Source organism: Argiope bruennichi, chromosome 1 (assembly GCF_947563725.1).
Source record: "Argiope bruennichi chromosome 1, qqArgBrue1.1, whole genome shotgun sequence".
NCBI lineage: Eukaryota > Metazoa > Arthropoda > Arachnida > Araneae > Araneidae > Argiope > Argiope bruennichi.
Window position 1 is genome coordinate 97,778,644 of NC_079151.1, and position 20,168 is coordinate 97,798,811.

General features: G+C 27.0%; 1 protein-coding gene across 2 annotated transcripts in view; it reads left to right on the forward strand.

The window, feature by feature from the left end:
• Positions 1 to 14,698: 14,698 nt before the first annotated feature.
• LOC129967313 (Krueppel-like factor 3) overlaps positions 14,699 to 20,168 on the forward strand; it is a 53,521-nt gene continuing 48,051 nt past the window's right edge. For both annotated transcript variants that reach the window (XM_056081879.1, XM_056081878.1), the window contains exon 1: positions 14,699 to 14,854. In XM_056081879.1, the coding sequence (XP_055937854.1) occupies positions 14,753 to 14,854 (102 nt within the window). In that variant the 5' untranslated portion in view covers positions 14,699 to 14,752. The remainder of the gene's footprint in view (positions 14,855 to 20,168) is intronic.

Sequence of the window (20,168 nt, forward strand, 5' to 3'; positions counted from 1 at the left end):
ACCAAATTGTATATACAGACTTTGAATAACATAAAAAAAGGAATTTCGTAATAAAATCCAGTCATAAGAGTCAACGAAATAGAAGGTTTTTGCATCATCGGAATATAAACAATCAAAACAATAAAAAAAAGCTTTATTGAAACTTTTCTTAATGTTCGAATGATAAAGAATGCACATGTAGAATTGTTGAAATACGATATGAAATTCATAGAAAATTACCTTTTATTAATCAACATTAGGACTCCTTGACGCATGCGCAAATTTTCAAAACACTTACATCTTTTCTCTGAATCAGAAAGTTATGGTACATTTTGTTTTTCGGAATTTATTTTCCCATGCCTTTGACAATTATTTTCTTTCTATTCATTAATTTTAATTGTAGATACTTCCAAATAATGAAATTAGTTTTATGATTATCCTGCAGTCTTGCTCAATATGTATAACATTCTTGTTTTACTACCAATTAAGTACAAAAATTAGCAATTTTGGAAATTTTAATATATGAGTGAAATTCACGACGAATTTATTAAACTGTAAAAGCTATTGATACGTAATTGAAATAAATCCTTTTTAATCTTCTGAGTAAACTATTATAACCAACTTTAGCTTCTTGATTCACTCTCTAGACTTCAATGAGCTTCACGAACTTCAATGTGCTAACAAGCTATTTTGCATAAGTTACATTCTAAAATAAGAGTATTGTTCTGTAAGAAATCGCTAACTGAAATTTAATTAAAGGCTCAGTCGCCATTTTGACTCCTGTTTGTTATAATTTGAGATACATCCTCATATTCTCAACTTTTGAATCAGTGTTTCCAAACTGGCTACATCTAAATTTTTATTTAAGTCTTAATTAACATTAATGTATTATATATATATAATTTTTAATCTTTAAACAATTTGTAGAGACACAATCAAAATTAAATTATGCTTAAGAAATTGTTAATACCAAATCTTATTTTATAAGGAAGTATGTGTTTTTATATGCCTCAGCAGAATCATTTATATGTTGACGTTGAGATGATTTTTTACAGGAAATATTAATCCAAAATAAATAAACGCTTCGACTATAGTGAGCACTAATAGAGAAAACAGAAGAAAAAAAAAAGGCGCAATGAAAAAGAAATAAAGCATAAGGAAATCGGCGTCTTTATATTGAAGTGATTGCGTAAACTTATTTATCCATTTTCTTTTCCTTTTAGTTAGCTAACCTTATAATCTCCATTAGGAAACATTGAATACTAGTTTTTCTGAGATTAATCAACTATAGCTGAAGTTTATCATGATATTTTCAATTATAATAACAAAAGAAACATATTTCACTTCAATATTGTTATCCCATAAAACATTTTGTGAAAGGAATGCGAATTTATCCGTATTTAATGAATTTGACACATTTGTGCGCTTGCAAATTAATGATACATGTCATGCTGCTGAAGTGCTCCTCATCTATACATATCATCAATATCTTTTAATAAAGACGCATAAGAATGTATAGGTCTATAAGTGCTCTATAGAGCAAATTAGACCTAGAGCTATCAACTTTAGCAGATATATGATTTAGAGGGTGAGAACAGACATATATTGCTAATTTAATTGGAATTTAAGTTATTGTGCAATGTCGAACATTAATGAAGGAAGCAACTTGAATGGAGGCATATGAATGAATGGAACTAATGAAGGAATGAACAAAGCAGTTTAAAACACTAAATAATATATGTGATATACGTAAAATGTATACTTGCTATTCTTTTATTTTTCATCAGAAAAGATCAATATGATTAATATTCTATGAGGCATGTATAAAATGCAAGCAAAATGTGCCGTATCTTTTTATTATTAGAATCAAAAGCATATATTTCACAGGAATAAAAAAAGGAATTCAAAAATATGTAAAGCAAATAAAATGAGATTTTGGCTAACAGAGACGAATTATATTTTTCATATAAATATTACGTGAACGACTTGATTGCTTAAAACGATTGCATGTACAGAATAACTGGAATACATGGAAGGCAATAACTGAAATGTTTATTGCGATTTATTTTTTATTTTATATTAGGAAAACATGGAGCAACGATCAATCATGGCAAAGTTATGCACATGAAATTTAGCTGAAAATAAGCATAATCAATATTCCAGTGAACTAGATGGTTGTTAAAGGCGGCTATTAGTTAATACGTATGAACTTCAGATGAAGGGATGAAATCTTGATTCGAATCGATGATCTTCCAAAAAGAAACTGAAACTGCGCAGTCAGAAGCTCCTATTTAAAATAAAATAAAAATAAATAAATAATTTATATATATATATATATATATATATATATATATATATATATATATATATATATATATATATATATATATATATATATATATATATATATATATATATATATATATATATATATATATATATATATATATATATATATATATATATATATATATATATATATATATATTCATTTATTCATTAAATAATTTATTTAATAAATAAATTAGAAGTTAACTAAACTCATTAAATTTTTTTTTGAATGAATTCGTAAAGTAATCAGCTGCATTCTATTTTTTAGTATTTATAGAAAGGGATTTATAGTTTATTCGAAACCGTCTGGTTCTTAACAAAAAATTCCATTTAATCAGAAATTTGAATAGATAGAAACTGGGTATAAAAATGAATACAGGTGAAGAAGAAAATTTTTGAATTTAAATGGCAGCAAAGATTTATTTTTAATATTTATCAAATTTGTTAAATAATAAATGAGGAGTATTTTTAATAAATAATATGATAATAATTAAAACAATAATAATATTATATAAATAAATTATATGATAGAAAAAAGCAGTAGCTCAAATGTTACTAGTGTGCAATAAAATTTTAAAATGAACTACATAATTCATATGTCCAATACCGTTTAAAAAAAAAGTGTGAAAATTCTTATAGTTTGGTTGATTGAAAGCATTACCCCATAAAAAAATTGATGCGATGAGCATTAGATAGGGAACTTTATCATTCAGAAAACCGTGAAATGAAGTTGTTGTTTCTTATGACCCTTGCCATGGACAAGCCCGCTGTTACGAAGACAGCGGTTTTAAGCCGGTGGGGGAGCGTCTTTTGTTTTTATAGTAACGCCAACTAGAGCCAAGAGTTCGACTTTGCTACTCACGCATCACTCATTCGCTTGCACAACCCATTTTTACAGGAGGACACATTCACATATCTCACAGATAGAACAACGATGCCCAAACCAGGACTCGAACCCAGAACGCCCAGATTACGGGGAAGACGCTTTACCCCTATGTCAGGACGCCGACTGAAATGAAGTTATTTCGGAAACAAATTCAAATTATTAGATTTTTCGGCTTCTTATTGACCAAAATGAATTTGAATCACGAATGTTAAATATAACCAACTTATTCTGTTTTTGATAATATAAATTATACATCAGATGTGAGTTTTTGACAGATGTGAGGGGAAAAAAAGAAAAGAATTTCTAAATTGCATATAACAAAATTTAAAGCAAAATAAAATAAATGCGGTAAACATTAGATAGTGATGACTGAAATCATTTCAGGAATAAAACCAAACTTTTAGAATTTCGACTTCCTATTGACAAAAATGAATTTGAATTACAAATGCCAAAATCAACCAACTTACTTAACTCTTTGATAATATTAAATATACAACAAATAGCAGGAAAAATAAAACGTCAGAAAAAAATAAAAGAAAATAATTTCTAAACTATTTATAATAAAATTTTAAACTAAAATAAAAAAGGCACAATAAACATTAGATAGGAATGACTGAAATTAGATTGAAATACTTTTAGAAATAAGACCAAATTTTTAGAATTTCTATATTTTTTTTTTGCTACAAAAATGTCCAAAAACTAAACAAATCTTCTATCTTTTCCATAATTGCGTTCCAGAGTTCCAAAAGGATTGTTTGAAGGCGTACCATGCATGCGCATCATTTGCATATGCTTAGTTTTTGGACAGTATTCGGTTAACCCTTTCCCATATACGGGTAAGCTCCATTGTATAGAATTAAACACATTTTTGCATTCGACTTTGTATTACGCCTTCCCATGTTTTCGGTATTATTAACGATTTTCCGCTATTCATAAATCACTGGCAGGTAAATATATGAAAAAGGCGCGAGAATTCAACTGCGGGGGCAATGATTCGTCAGACAAATGATTCTTTGGGTGACTCATTTTCTTGACATGAATTATGTTTGAGATGCCAGATATAAATGAGAATTTTCTGACAGAGACACGTGTGAGTGTGGAAGAAGACAATCTTCGCGCTTCATATTTCACTGCGGCTGGAATGCTGCACGCCTTATTGGAGCTCTGCTGTATTTGAAAAGCATGTAAAAGAAATGGATTGCAACAGCAGCGCTGCATTGTCCGGATGTTACTGTTTTGCTTTTATTTATAAAATTCTATTCAGAATTGGTTGGAAAATTAATATTGCTTTTGACAGTGAATAAAAGCCAAGGCATATAAAAGAGGAAAATTGAATTATATCCAATTTTTATTTTTAAATGGTAAGTTATGCTTCCAAATCATAGTGAACTAATTCTGACGGGAAGGAGCTCTTAAGTTTTTGTTTCTTTTGTAGAAGTCGGATTTTACGCAACCTCTGGGGAAAGCATATAGTATAAAATGTTGCACAAATTTTGAGTACTTTTCAGCGGAGGAGAGGGTCTAAAGCTTATTATTCAAATAAAGTTAGATTAACGACATTCAGCTTATTATTTAGAAATGATATACTAATAGGATATATTTCCACAAATATTTAATTTATCCGTTATATAGCCCCTTTTATTGGAGTTTCGCTATTATAAATGATATGAATTGCAATGTTAACACTGCATTGGTTGGGTATTACTGCTTTACTTTTGCTTATAAATTATATTCTTAATATGTTGGAAAATTAATATTGCTTCTTATAATGAATTAAAATCCAGACATATATATATCTTATAACTTTAAACGAGCAATTCTTGAATATATAAATTTAATTCGTGTATGTAGAAAACGCTTTAATGATTTGGATCAAATTCTATGCTTAGATAAGGTTTTGTTTTTTAAATTTATCTATATAGGTGTCTTTCCTGAAGAAGCGGGAATTTACGCACACACACAGACACAAAAGAAAAAAATTTATAACTAACTATTAGAGTCTTTTTCTATCTGCCCTCATGCTGACAATTTTATATAGCAAAATTTCTTAAATTTTTGTGGCACTTGCATTGTTGGCATGGGATGATAACCTGCTGGTACCTCAGAGTTTTGTCAGATGGTGCTATATAACATTATTCGAATACGAATATGTTCGGCTCACATCCAATAGCAACAATGCAATTATTGTGTTAGTTAATTCGAATAACTTGTTAGACTTAGTGCTTTCATGATATTTTTTTTTATTTAAATAACCAGTTCATACGTAGGTGATTGAAAAATATTCATATATAATTAGTATGTGATTCGTCTCTGAAAAAATACAATTTTACAAAAAAAAAAAAAAAAAAAAAAAAGCCGAATGAAGTTTGGTCTTTCAGGTACTATATCCATGTTAATATATGAGGGCTTAAGCGCTCGCGTATGTGTAAAGAAAATTAAAATATATTCAGTTTTTATTGAAAATGATGCTTTCAAATCATGGTGAGCTATTTCTAACAGGATAAATCTCTTTTCTTGTTTCGTTTATAGAAAGTTGCCTTTTCAAACTTCTAGCCATAAAATGTTGCATAAAATAATTGAATGAAATTTTGCATACCTTTGTAGGAAAAAGTAGAGGAGCCTCTAAGTTTATTAGATTTAATAAATTAGAGCAAAGACGAATGAAAATATATGAATTAAATTGCAATAATACAATAATATTCAAAATACCCGCTTTAATCTTTGTATAAAATTTAATTTCCAAACCGTTAGAGAAAACATACTTCCAATTGGAAATGTGCTCTGAATGATGAAAATAAATATGTATTATGTTTTTTGAGATAATACTTCAGAATATGCAAAAGAAAAAGTACAAAAAAAAATCTACATTTTTATTTAGTCTTCTTCCTCTTAGCCATATTTAATGAAATGTTCTTCGCATACTAAAATTGTATACAAAAATGTTTCAGTTCTCTGTGATTAACTTGACCGTAATAAAGTTCTGAATATCATTATTTGGATTAATCCACAGGATTAATCAAAAATTATAACAACAACTTATTTACCCGGATTGAATAAATTAAAAAAATTTGAGGATCCTTATTACCCCCTCCTGTAACCACAAAAAGCATTGACCGTAATCCCTTGAATTGTTTGAATATTTTCCTCATAGGAGAAATTTGAAGAAGAACAAAAAACTTAAAACCAGAACAAATTTTAATCTTAACCACTAATTAATATAGCCTTTTAAACACGCTTTCCAAAATAATCTGTTTTTAACGAGGATCATTTGCAAATTTTCCTAATTATTGCAAATATTCCTAATAATTAAAAAAATATCTACACTAAATTTGATTTCTAGTCATCTTACTTTTTTTGCTAAGGAGTTATCCCAATCGGTGAGTACACTAAGAAAAAAAGAATGATTAAATATCTACCAGAAAATCTTTAGGTTATCTTTTCCTGACATTTTTCATTAAAGTAAAATTTAATTGCTTAAAAACGCCATTGAGAATCTAGAAACTGCATGTTTCCCCCATGGTTAAATATGCGAAGCCAAACTTTATGCATACGTCAAACTTTCACACTAAAAATGTTTATTTTTTGGATACTTTTCATTTCGGATACTTTTCGGATATAGTCATTTATTGGGGAGGGAGGGGGAGTTAAGATGTAAATTGTTTATATGTTGAATTTAAAAACAGTGCAATTTAGTATTGCTCTTTTTTATATATACACAGAACAAATAGACGCAGGTGAAGTCGCAGATACAGCGATTGGTATTTCCATAAAAACGGAAAATTTTTTCGAATCAAATTTGTTTGTCTGAGAACTATCTGAATTTGGTAATTAGTCTTGAATCAAAACTGCCATTGTTTTATCATCTTTTGGGCGAAAACTGTGTTCGGGAAGATTATCTGTCAATTCATCAATTTAAAAGCAACCACATTATCTTGAAAAAGAGTTGGATAGATGAACTATAGTATATTACATCACCATGATTATAAATTTTTATCAAATTATCTACGGAATCAACTAGTGAATTAGCAATCTGTCGGTCTGTCTGTTTATATGCAATGGAGAGCGGCTTTTCAAAAACACAAATGAGATAAATATAAATCTGCAATTTTCATTTAAGCGCCCGTTTGTTTGTGAGTACTGTAATTTAAAAAAAATCAAATAAACCATAAATATAAAATTTTATGGTTTTTTTTTTTCTCCAAACGAAATTTTAAGCCATTGAATTGAAAGAAATTCTATTTTATATACTTAATTAATTTTACTAGTTAGCGCACTAATTAAGAAGATGAGCGCAAAGGTAACAAAAGCATATGATAAAGTCAACATAAGTTTAATTTCTATTAAATATATGATTATTTCTTATGCAATCGATATTGATAATTGTGAATTGATTTTTGTTTTCATTTTATACATATTTATTTCGATATATTCCGATAAGCAATGGAGAAATGTATATGCATTCGAAGTATGGATTCCATATGCGTTGAATTTTGCACAACATGAATTTTTTTACATAACAAATACATGAATATAACCAATAAATTTAAGAATCCAATAAAAGCAGCAAGTGGTGATTTGTTTCCTTCACACCCTCTTTTCTATTCTGTTAAGTCATAAAATAATTGTAAAATATTAATAGAAAAGCAAGAATCAGATATAAATTGCCAAAATTAAAGTTCCTTATATCAGTTCTTGGATTGTCAAATAGGGACTGCGGTCTGCGAAACTGTTTGAAAGACCTGAAAAGATAGACAATGAAGTATTAAAGGATGTTTATATAAAACTATCATGGGTTTAAAATATATTTACTCTTGTACGTTTTGTACAATTATGTTGTCGCTTAGCAACGCATAGATGAGCTGTTATTCTTTCTAAAAAGGAAGGAAAACAAATTATTTCTTAGATATAAGGAACCAAATAATTAATATACTCAAATTCAATGAAAATTCAAAAATTATACTTGGCATAAGTTTGGAAGGGAAAATAAAAAGAGTTTATTAAAAGTTTACCGATAATTTTTATTATTTATTATTTATTAAACCAATAAAAATAAATAAATAATAAGTAAAGTGAAAGTAATCCAACAATGATAATAATTTTCTGCATGTTTTCTTTCTGCTAGTAGAAATCCTTCACTTACTTCTTTTAATTACCTGTATAGATATATAACAAAGTTATTATATTTAAAAGGCGAATAAATGCAATCATTACAAATAAATTACTAAACAAAAATATATTTTGGCGTATTTTTGTAGAAGAAAAAGCCTAAAAAATATTTTTCATGAAAATACACCAAGGAACGCATTATAAAATATAAAGTCTTTTAAAAGTCTTTTTTAAAAATTTATGTATTATACATATCATACAAATCAATTACTTATGAATTAAGTTACTTAAAATATTGTTTAAAATAAATGCTTTTTTAATACTCAATTCTTGTAAAGATAAGGTTATTTTTTATTTATTAGTAGCAAGATAATTGATTGTTAGTAAATTCTCTTTTATGAAGCTCTTGTCAGAAAATGTGTAAAACTTGAATTAAAAAAAATTAAAACAAGTTTGAATATTTTATTATGAATCATGATACCTTGACAATAATTTATATATGATTGTCTTTATATTATTATTTTTAAAATTTATTTACAATTATAATTACGTGAACAAAACGTTAACGAAAAAATGCGACAAATACCGTTGATAAGCACTATAATATGAATAGGGAAAAGCATTGTAAAATATAAAGTATTTTTAAAGTCTTTTTTAAAAATTTAATAAAACTGGACAAAAAAAGTGCCAGGAAATTAAAGTGATATCGCATAAGAGAAAATTTCTTAAATTTTAAAGTGGTGAAAAAGGTGGGAGCATGTAATAATATGCAATGAAGAAAAACATAACAATTTCGATTAATAATAAATTTAAAAAATAATAAAAAAAAAAATTGAAAATTCCTTTATTTTTATTCAGCACTTACTATTTAATAAGTAACTACATGTCAATTTTGGCGACACAAAATTCAACGATCTGCTTTGGAGAATGTTTAGAGAAATTTTTGTCTTATGTATGACGCAAATCGAAATTCATAGGTAATTTAGTCGCCTATAAATATTATCACATTAAAAAAAACTGCGAATCCTTTTTTTATGTTGCAATATCTGTGGAAAATAACGGCTTTCTTTTAGAAAGATTTCAAAAATTCATGGAAAGGTTAACATTTTACATCCATGCGTCATATAGAAATTTGAATTTTATTTTTTAATATTCCATTGTAAAATATTCGTGATTAAAGTAATTACAAGAAAAATTATAAAATCATCCGTTTGTCTGATAATAAGCTTTCGTTGTAAGTTTGAAAAACAAAATGAACATCGGTCAGCTATGATGATAAGTACTCAGTAGGGTAAATTCCAAGAAATGTTTCATTACTACCGTCATGGCAGTCTGGAAAGAAAAGGAACAATTTCGAATGCAACTGTGCCCGTACTGATTATTCTCCGGAGATTTCAAGAAAACCAATTAAGGATGACTGCCAGAAAAATCGACTGATAAAGATTTCTAGAAGAAGTTACGTCACTTGGGTTCTGCAATATAATTTAGGAATCTCCATTTTTAAATTCCAATTCATGTGCTTCATCGAATTTTCCCGCATTCATTTCTTAATTAAGGATAATTTTTCAGTGAAAGTTGTATTTTTGAGATTGCAATTCGTTTTGTTGAATAGTTTAAGAATTTTGCCAAAAAATAATAATAATAAAATATTTGAAATTTCTTGAAAATGAAACGTTTTCTAAAATGAAGGGGGAATTATATTCGCAACAGGGCTGAAAAATTAGTTTAAAATTTGGCTCGAAAATTCCTTTACTTCATTTTAAAATTTTATTTTATTGAGTAATCCAGCCAAAAAAAATACGAATTAATTAATAACCATAAAGTACGAACTAATTAAAAACCATAAAATACGAATAGTATTTAATATGAAAATTAGACATGAAAAGAAAATTATATATATTTGTGCTTTGAATAAAGGAATTGATTTAACATGAAAATTTGAGATAAGAATAAAATGGAATATATATTTATGGTTGTAACTCACTTCTCATAAATAAGGTCATAAAAAATTCGCTGGACAACTACAATTTTGGTATAAAGATTCTGTATCAAATTTCATATGATTAAATTGCTAATTTTAAATTATTGTGACAAAATAATGGACATATATTATTTCTCTCTCTCTCTCTCTATTCAAACGAAATGATTCCATAAAAATTATTTATTCAACATGCAGATTTGATATTGTAATTTTTTTTCACAATTTTTCTAAAAAAAATTTTTAAATTATTGCAACCAGAATTTCCAGAAAAATAAAAAATAAAAATGTAAGTTGAAGATTAAAAAAAAGAATATTAAATTAGGTGTGTCATTTTCGTATGCTTTGGATGGCAACAACATATTAAAATATTTATTAATATCGCACTTCTTATGTATTAATAATGCACTGTAAGAAATGAGTATGTTTTCAAGGAACATACTTCTTTCCCTGATGAACTAATTCTAAATATGATAATTTATAAATTTTAAGGAAGGACTTCATGCGAAATATTATCCAACTAGCTGTTTGCATTTTTGAATAAGGGCGCTCGCGCAAAGAAAAATGCGGACATTATGTCAAAAAATATGGATATTATAATAAAGTTTTTACATCTAGAATATTTGAGTAAAATATTAGTAACATAAAAATTTCGAAGAGAATATTTTCTTCCGGATTTCTGTACATTTTCGGTGTATTCTACATATATGATAAAGTAACAACAGTTAATAGAATTTTATTGAAATGTAGGAGCAAAAACGTTATTATTTACCCAGTTATAAATTTTTGTTTTTCTACTAAAAGTTTTTTAATGTAATATTCTATTCATATTCAGTAAATATTTTTAAAATATCAATATATACCATTTCATCAGCATGAAATCAACATCAAAAATAAAATATCATGATCGAAATAATATCAGTACGCAACATTATAAAATGAATCTCTCACATTTTTTTTGAAAATATATTACAGAATGAAAATTATGACTTAGGTTTTCAAAATACGAACTAGAATTATATGGAAGTAAGTTACGTGGAACTTCTAGGAGAACTTAACCGTGTAGTGGATTCTTCTTAAAACATATATATGTGGTGTTTCGATACATTGTTCACACAATTTAAAATCTAACCATTTGAAATGCAAATTTTAAATTACATTTTTTACAAATCCTCCATTAGTTGTGGATTCTTTGGCAACGCATGTCAGGTATCTGAGGATAACACATCCACTTTTGTTTCAAATTAAAATTATGATAATCGTGATAATATTGGGATAAAAAGAAAAACTCGGGGTTTTAAATGTTATCTGCCCTCTTTAAACTTTTAAAATAATTTTTATTTCTAGTTTTAATTCTTCATTTTAATTTCCTACATCTCTTTTTGAAGATTATGAGGTAAGCCCAGATAATGCAAACAGTTTACAGTTTTTTGAATAATAATTATAATAAATAAATAAATAAAATACTACATTTTATTTCGAATTAAGCAAAACAAATCAATAAAGAAAAGTCTTCATCACTAATATAAAGATAATTTTTTTGTTTCTATTTGAAAAATTCCAAAAATTTCGCTTCCAGAATGTTGCTAAAAATTCAGATTTTCAAAAACTAGCGCCTTTTGACTATTAAAAGGAAAATTTCAAAACAATAACAATAATAATAAAAAAACAAAAATTTCCAGAATTCTACTGAAAATTGAGAAAGTCAAATGTAGCACCCCTCCCCCCAAAAATAACTAATGAAGTAGGACAGAGTTAGATTTTTTAAATTTGTTAAGTTTTAAGTAAATAGCAGGATGGTTTTACTTTTCCACAAGCAATTAGGTTTGTGAAAACTTCTATGATTTGTATAAGAACCATTAACTTTTTGAGAAACCTCCTCACATTTTCTTAAAGAGTATTAAAAATCTTATTTTATTCTATAATATATTACATGTCTTCACTTACTACCTGCCTGAAAAAAAAGTGACCTATGAAAAGTGACAAAATACGATGGCAATTTTTTCTGGAAAGAGAGCAAACGCAGATTTCTTCAATCACAAGAACTGAATAGGTTATTGTATTCGTCCTACTAATAACCGTAGTTAACGTTCTTAGCTTTCTTTTCATGATAATAGAGCACTTTTGTTATTGGAAATTTACAATAACATTGAAACTGCATATTGATGCTATTAATTACCTTAGATATCTTAATAGTTATAGATGTCGTTGGAATTTTCTACAACCATTAAATTAAGGAAGTAGAAGAAATCAAACGTTATCTTATAAAGAAGATTTGATGATGAAGTAGTTAAGTGCTATCTTCCTTCTTTAAAGTTATCTGATCCCTCTTCGTCTTTGGACGTTACCAAGTTTCCTATGCTTGCCTTTCTCGTTTCATAAGTGTAAACATCATACATAAAGTGCTACAATATGATAAAATAGCAAAATTTTTTATCAGGTAATCAGAAGGCAGAATGATTAGCAAAGTGAGGATATTAATATCCTAAATATCAGCAAACAACAAATATATTAGCCACATTGAGAGAAAAATAATGTCAACTGATATAATAGCTATAGAATCGATTGTTATATATGTGTAAAAAATACATATATATCCTATATATGAACATTTCCATCCAATATTCTGTACATTTTTCAAGATAACTTGCAGCAATTGTCAGTGTCTTCTGTGAATTCAATGAACGAAACGTGATATATAGTAAAATATAGGAAATATATAATTTTGAGATAAGCTTTCAGAAAGTTTTAGAAATTAATAAATAGAAATTTGTGAATGCAGTTTTTGAAAAGAATTAAACAGTAAAAATTTGTAAATATAAATTTTTAAAAGGACTAAACAATAGAAACTTTTCTGAATCTAATTTTTGAAAAGAATTAAATAGTAGAAACTTGTGAATGTAATTTTTGAAAAGAACTGAACAGTAGAAACTTATGAGTGCAATATTTGAAAAGAATTAAACAGTAGAAAATTGTGAACAAAATTTTTCAACAGGATAAACAATAGAAACTTGTGAATAATCTTCAGCTACACTAAAAGATAGATATATAGAAAATAATATTCAAGGGAATGACACTTACCAGAAAGACGACAAGGAATGACACTTCCGACTTGGAATTATTCTTTTTGGTATATAATCAAAAATTTGCAAAGGCTATTTCATATTCTATACTATATATATAATTTTATTTGTTTTTTAAGAAAAAAGAAAACTTCTTTATCAGAAAGAAAAAAATCAGAAATGAATAAATAAAATAGAAAAAAAAAAATTGTACAAGTGTGTTTTTGATCTTACACTCAATATTATAAATAATTACCAATCTGGGCTTTCAAATAATGAGTGAGAGTAAAAGAATTAATCTTTTTATTAATACCATGATAAAAACTATGAATTTATTAATTTACAAAAATTATTTAAAGCGGCAATGACATAGACGGCATAGACGAACTGCCCCAATTAGGCGGTCTGAAGACAAGAAGCTCCCAAATATTAGATGGCGTCCCCCCCTCTCCTCAAATTTCTCAGATTATCATCTATCACTATTTTTTAAATATATTTTTCAACGATTAAGTACTTTGGTTCTGCAACGAAAAACATGAATTTAATTTTTAAATTAGCTCATTTCTAATAGCAGGAATGAAAATTTTAGTTAATTATCAAAATATTATTAATAATAATAATCACAACTCTGCATACAATTTTTGAACCTTAGTGAAAAATAAAAAATCTTAAACAAAATGAAAGGACTAAATCAGGACGAAATAAAGATTTTCTCATGCTTTACAAACTTTCTCATGCTATGCAGATGCTATTCGAGATTATTTAGCTTTAAAGTAGAATAATCCCAAATATCAAGGGAAAAAACAATTAATAAAGAATTCGAAAGTTTGATTCTCGATACGATTTATGATCATAACAGAAAAATAAATAAAAAATATATGTAACACAAAATGAAAAGATTCGATCAAACCAAAATACAGAAACAAAATTTAAAAAAAAATAACAGCTTCCAAAGGAGATGAATAGCTACAATACTACCAAAGGTTTCATTCACTAACTCGCTTCAAACAACTTAAAAAAAAAAAGACAGGAGAGAAGGAAAAGAAGAAACAGAGAAGAAAATCGTGCAGAAAAAGACCGCAGAAAAAGAAAAAAAACCTAACTGGGAAACAGCGTATTGCACGTGGATGATCCAGCACACACACACATTCGTCGAAGGCAGTGCCTAACTGCGTCGCGTGCCATTGGAGAATCGCCCTGCGGCACACTTGATTGGCGGCGCGCGTCGTACCACCCCCTCGCCATGTAACGACCTTCCCACCCTCCCCTTTGGACTTCTTCAGTGTTCTCTCCCCCCCCCCCCTCGCATTTCTGTCGGAGAAGTTCTCTTTTCCTCTCTATTCTGCCATTCGATTCTTTCGCGCGCTAGTGGAATTAGCGGCGACGGCGTTAGGCTTAGCTGCAGCGTCCATGTCCGTGTGCGTGGCCGTCGAACCGACCGTCACGTCCCCCGAAGGTCTGCGGACGTACTACGGCACCGGCATGACCACCGAAATGGCCGATTTCCACGATGTGAGTGTCTTTTTTTTTCGTTTTAATTTTATTTTTCCATTTAAGAATGCGAAATCTATTTTTTAAAAGAAAAACACAACAAAAAAAATTATATAAATTAGATAAAAATTTATAGAAATAGACAATTTTTATTGGAATTAAAAAGTTTTTTGAACATACATTTTTTTTCCCCCTGTCTGAAGAAAGTGATTTATGTTTTCTTTACTTTGAAGGAAAACAAAACAGAAAAATTGCGTTGAAGTCAAGCAACTTCATCAAAATGTATGGAAATTTACAGTTTTTTCCCCAAAAATATATAGTTTATTTTTATATATTTTTTAACATATTAATTACCTTTTCTTTCACATGAGTGCAAGGTTTTCTGAAAGGGAATCAGAAAAAGAAATATATTAGAAATTCTTACCACTTCAAGATGACTTCATTTTTTTTTTTTTTTCCTTCAGTTAAACTTTTTAAGTAGATAAATTGTTCCCCCTCCCCATTTTTTAAGCTTTTTTCCAAAATTACAGAATTCTTTTCCTTTTTCTAGGGAATCTAAAAAATAATTGTAATAATATGAAATGGTAGTTGAAAGTGATTTCAATTATTTTCCTTGTTTTTAATTTAAAGCACCTTTTTTTTTTCTATATATATTCCTTGTTTACATATATATGACTTTGAAGGTAATTTATTGATCGAAGAAAAGGTATACAGTAATATATGACATAAAATGGGATTTTATGCTGCAATTTCCATTATGACATTTATTTTTCAACACACCTATACTTGTGAAATTCCATGCCATTAATCGTTGTAATGTATAATCCTACCATAGTACTTTTATTTAAATTTCTAAACATAAAAATTATCAAATTATATTGCCAGTACTTTCTGAACATTGCATTTAGGTCTAATTATTTGAGAAATTATTAATAATTCTCAAATGTAAATGATTGCCGAAAATAATTTTCTGGAGCTTACTGTAGAAAAATAAATAAATAAATATTGTGCTACCTGTACCATTTAGGTCTAATTATTTGAGAAATTATTAATGGTTCACAAATGTAAATGATTACCGAAAATAATTTTCTGGAGCTTGGTGTAGAAAAATAAATAAATATTGTGCTACCTGTAAAATTCGACAATTATACAAAGCAGAAAAGAGGAAAAAAATTACTGCATTATTAAAGTAAAATGATTTTTAGCCTATCATATGCTTTTTTATAATTAACTTTATTAAAACTTGATGTTTATGAATTTATTAAGACATTTACGAACTGTTAAACATATGATATAATGTTACTACAATTCAAATTATAGACAGAGTTATTTTAAGTGCTTGCCATTTTGTCTGTTTTTATTGTTTATGGATGGAACAATCGATTCTTTTTGAAAATGGTGCTTAATATTTGAATTTATTTGGATGCAGGAGTGTAGTATTCATTGAATTTTAAACTTTTGCAATTAGAGCTCTTTAGTTATTTATTTTATTTCATGTTAAGCCGAAGTTTCGCGGAAAGAAATATTATTTTGATCAATTTGAAAAAATCGGGAAAGAATTTATGACATGTGGAGAAATAAATTCTGATACTATGTACGATTTATTTATAATTAATTGTTAATTGTAATATTTACGTAGTTTACGTTAATAAATATCCTCTCTGTAAGTATTCCTGTCAAATAATTTTGTTCAAATAAATCCAGAAATAATTTAAATGTGAGGAGCTTGCAAGCTTTTAAAGTTCATTGTTCCAATTTCTAATTCCATGTTGTTCAAAATTCCATTTTTAAACACGGAATATTATAAATGTATGAAATTAAACATCATGTAAAAAAGATATTGATAATAGTTTAAAATGCACTTTTCCTGTTCATCCAGTTTTGTCACATTTTGCATTAAAAAAATTTGTTTGCTGAAATTTTCTGAATTTTTTTTAGTTGAAGATTTTAGCTGTTTTTGTTAAAGCGAATGAGATGCTTATTATGGAATATTATAACGTTAATTGTGTTGTTGTATTAATTTAGTGTAAACTGTAAAATTGTAATAAGGTTAACTTTTATCTAGAATATTTCCGATAAATTTTTCTTTAATATTATGATTTCAACTTCAATTTAATTTAAATATATAAAGAATGACAAATATCTGTTGTCATTCTTTAATTATAAAGAATGATAATTATAATGAATTAATTATCTGATGCAATTAATTTATTTACTAAACTGTTTGTATTAAAAGTGCTTCAAATTTTACTTATTGTTTTAAACAAATACCATAAAAATAATGATGTAGATTTGTTTCAAAAGCCACATTAAAATAAATCTTTTAAAAAATCTTTAATTTTATTAAAACATTCAGTGGTAATTTACTGTAAATATTGATTTTCTTTAAAAGCTAGAGATTTTTTTTTTAGATAATTAAAAAAAATTATTCCTTATCAATGCTTTTACATTTTAAAACGCTTTTTGCCTTATATTCTTAACATTTTTTAGACTACAAGGTATCCCTATTACGTTGTTTCGTAACCGAAGCGAAAAGTGTTTAAACAAAATATTTAGGATAAGACAATAATTTGTTTTCCAAACTTAGAGCTTAATATATAATTAGGTACTTAAGAAATATCATCAAGGACAACTAAATAAAAGGAATTATTCTTAAATCGTTTTTATATATTGATTATTTCTATAAAATACATCAATTCAGAAACTTTGCAGCGTTAAATCCCAATATGTAGCAAAATTATATACATAGAATGTATGAAAGAAACTTACATATAATATATTTACATAGAATGTATTAAAGAAACATACATATAATGTATATGCATAGAATGTATTAAAGAAAATGTGAAAAAAATTCTGGTGAGATCTTGCATTAGAAAATTGTAACTGTTTAGAAGTAACTTTGAAAATATATTGAGCAATAATAAGTATTATTTAGCTCTGAGCTATTAAGTAAGCTCTTTAGCTCTGGGCTATTAGCTATTGAGCAATATAAGTATTAATAAAACTCTGAGGTAAAATTGTAAAAATTTGATAAATTGCTATCATTCAAAGATTTATTATAATAGGAGATTTTATTACAATTATTTCCGAATGCTAATACCTGCTTTTGTAGAGGAAAGATAGTTAAAACGCAAAATTATTTGTCACGTATGTCTTTACATCTACTCATATGTGACTTATTCCCGCATGAATAAAATAAATGTGCGATGTAGGTAATTACATTAAAATATAATGAGTAATTCAAAAACTTTGCAGAAATTAAAATGATTTCTTAGTTTTCCCTAAAATAAGCTACGAAAAATTTGGTGATATTTGCTTCTGTCAGATATTTTATTTCTAAGGTATTGGTTAAAGAGGATATTTCGATTTGCAGAATTTCTAACATATTAATTAAGAAAAATATTTCGATTTGTAGAAAAAAATCTCATCTTAAATATATGGCGGGAAAAAAATGTTCAAAAATTGATCATAATGATTTGCTAAAATAAGCTTTTATCTGAAATTTGTAAGATCTTTCAATAAGCTTCAGGATGAAAGATAAAACTAAGTTGGAAATGTTTATAAGAATGATGATGATAAAAATTTGATAGATATTCAGACAAGTTTAGATTTCCAAAGTGTGAGAAAGGAAGAAACAAATAATTACTTTTTCTCCTTTAAATAAGATGTTATAAGAATAAATGTCTATAAAACTACATTAATTACTCCTCCTCTATAAGTTTTCTCATATACAATAACATTTTAAAGTTTGAGTAAAATAAATTCGAGAGTAATGATTACAGAAAATAATGATTATGTCATGATGCCAGATGATATCACACATTGGCATTAATTTCTAATGAACAAATATTTATAATAATAACAATAACAAAAAGAGAAGTATATAAAGTAAAAAGTAACCGATTTCTTATATTTATTTTTTTATATTTCTTTCAAGTATCAAAACTTCTCTAGATATCTACAAATATGCAATATAATTTATCTTTCTTGTTTTAACTCTTTGGTATCTTTTTTTAACATAGTATATTTCTACACAATAAAGAAGTCTCCATTCTTTTTTTAATTTTACAAAACAAGGATAATAAATATAAAAATTGTAATATTGTTATATTTTATTATTTTTAAGAAATGATTTAACAAATGAAATATTGAGTAATTTTTTATATTGCTTTAAAAATGAAATGATTTTTAATTATTTTATCAACAAGCATTAAATAACTAACTACCGATTAAATATGAGTAACTATTTTATTTTTCTGATTAAATATGACTCTTGGATACAGACAGGGACAACAGGTGGTATATATTGTATAAATATTTATTTATAATTAATTAGTCAATTGCATCAAAAGAGCAATTTTCATCCGATTCGATAAAATAGAGGTACACAATATTTATTTCACTTTCTTATAAATGAATAAATATAACCATTCCATTTATAAAATGTAAACAAAATATTTATATTAAAATCGTTGTACATTATTTTTATCTGTTAAGATTGCAAATCTTTCCAACAATGAATCCTCGGGTATAAAATTTTGGAGGTAAGGGATAGCCAACTGCCTTTTCATGTGACAAATTCAAGGTTATGTTAAGGTGACGAGATGCCTTCATAAAATGTTTTCAAATAGTTTCAACAGGGAACTTTTTAAAACAAATTTAGTCGCATATAAATCTCTACTAAAAAAAAAAGAACGCAGTATCTGATGATTTCAAGTATCTTTTTCTTTTCTTTTTCTCCTTCGGCTATTAACAAATTCTTTCAATATTATCGATTTAGCACGTTTTACTTTCTCAAATCTGAAGAGAAACTGTTTGAATATCAAAAAATACGACATCGAAACTTTTCTGATTCACACCAGTTCGAATAAAAAATTTTAGATAATTCAAAAACGCTTAGAGTAAGACAGATGAAATCTTGTATGATCTTGACATCAAATTTGCAATTTCATCAAATTTCAAATGGAATTCATTAATATAATTTCTGTCTAACTTTTCAAGTATAAGTGAACATGGTACTTGTTGGATGAATAAGATTGAGCATTGAAATTGCAGATACTTGTGCGTTTTGAATGAATTCTTTAATAGATTAGAAATCTGTCACGATAACCCAAACACTTGGATGAAGGAAATTCTATATGTGTTCTTGTTATAAAAATTACAATTTCGTGTCACATTTTCGCTTTATTCAGTGGAAAAAATAAGCCGGCAGAATTGCGTGTTTGCTTTTTTTCCTTCTTTGTACCTCAAAACATTTATATGCGCATTCTGAAAATATAAATTACGGCACTTGTGCCATTCATGCCTTTTTCAAGACCCACATATTTTAAGA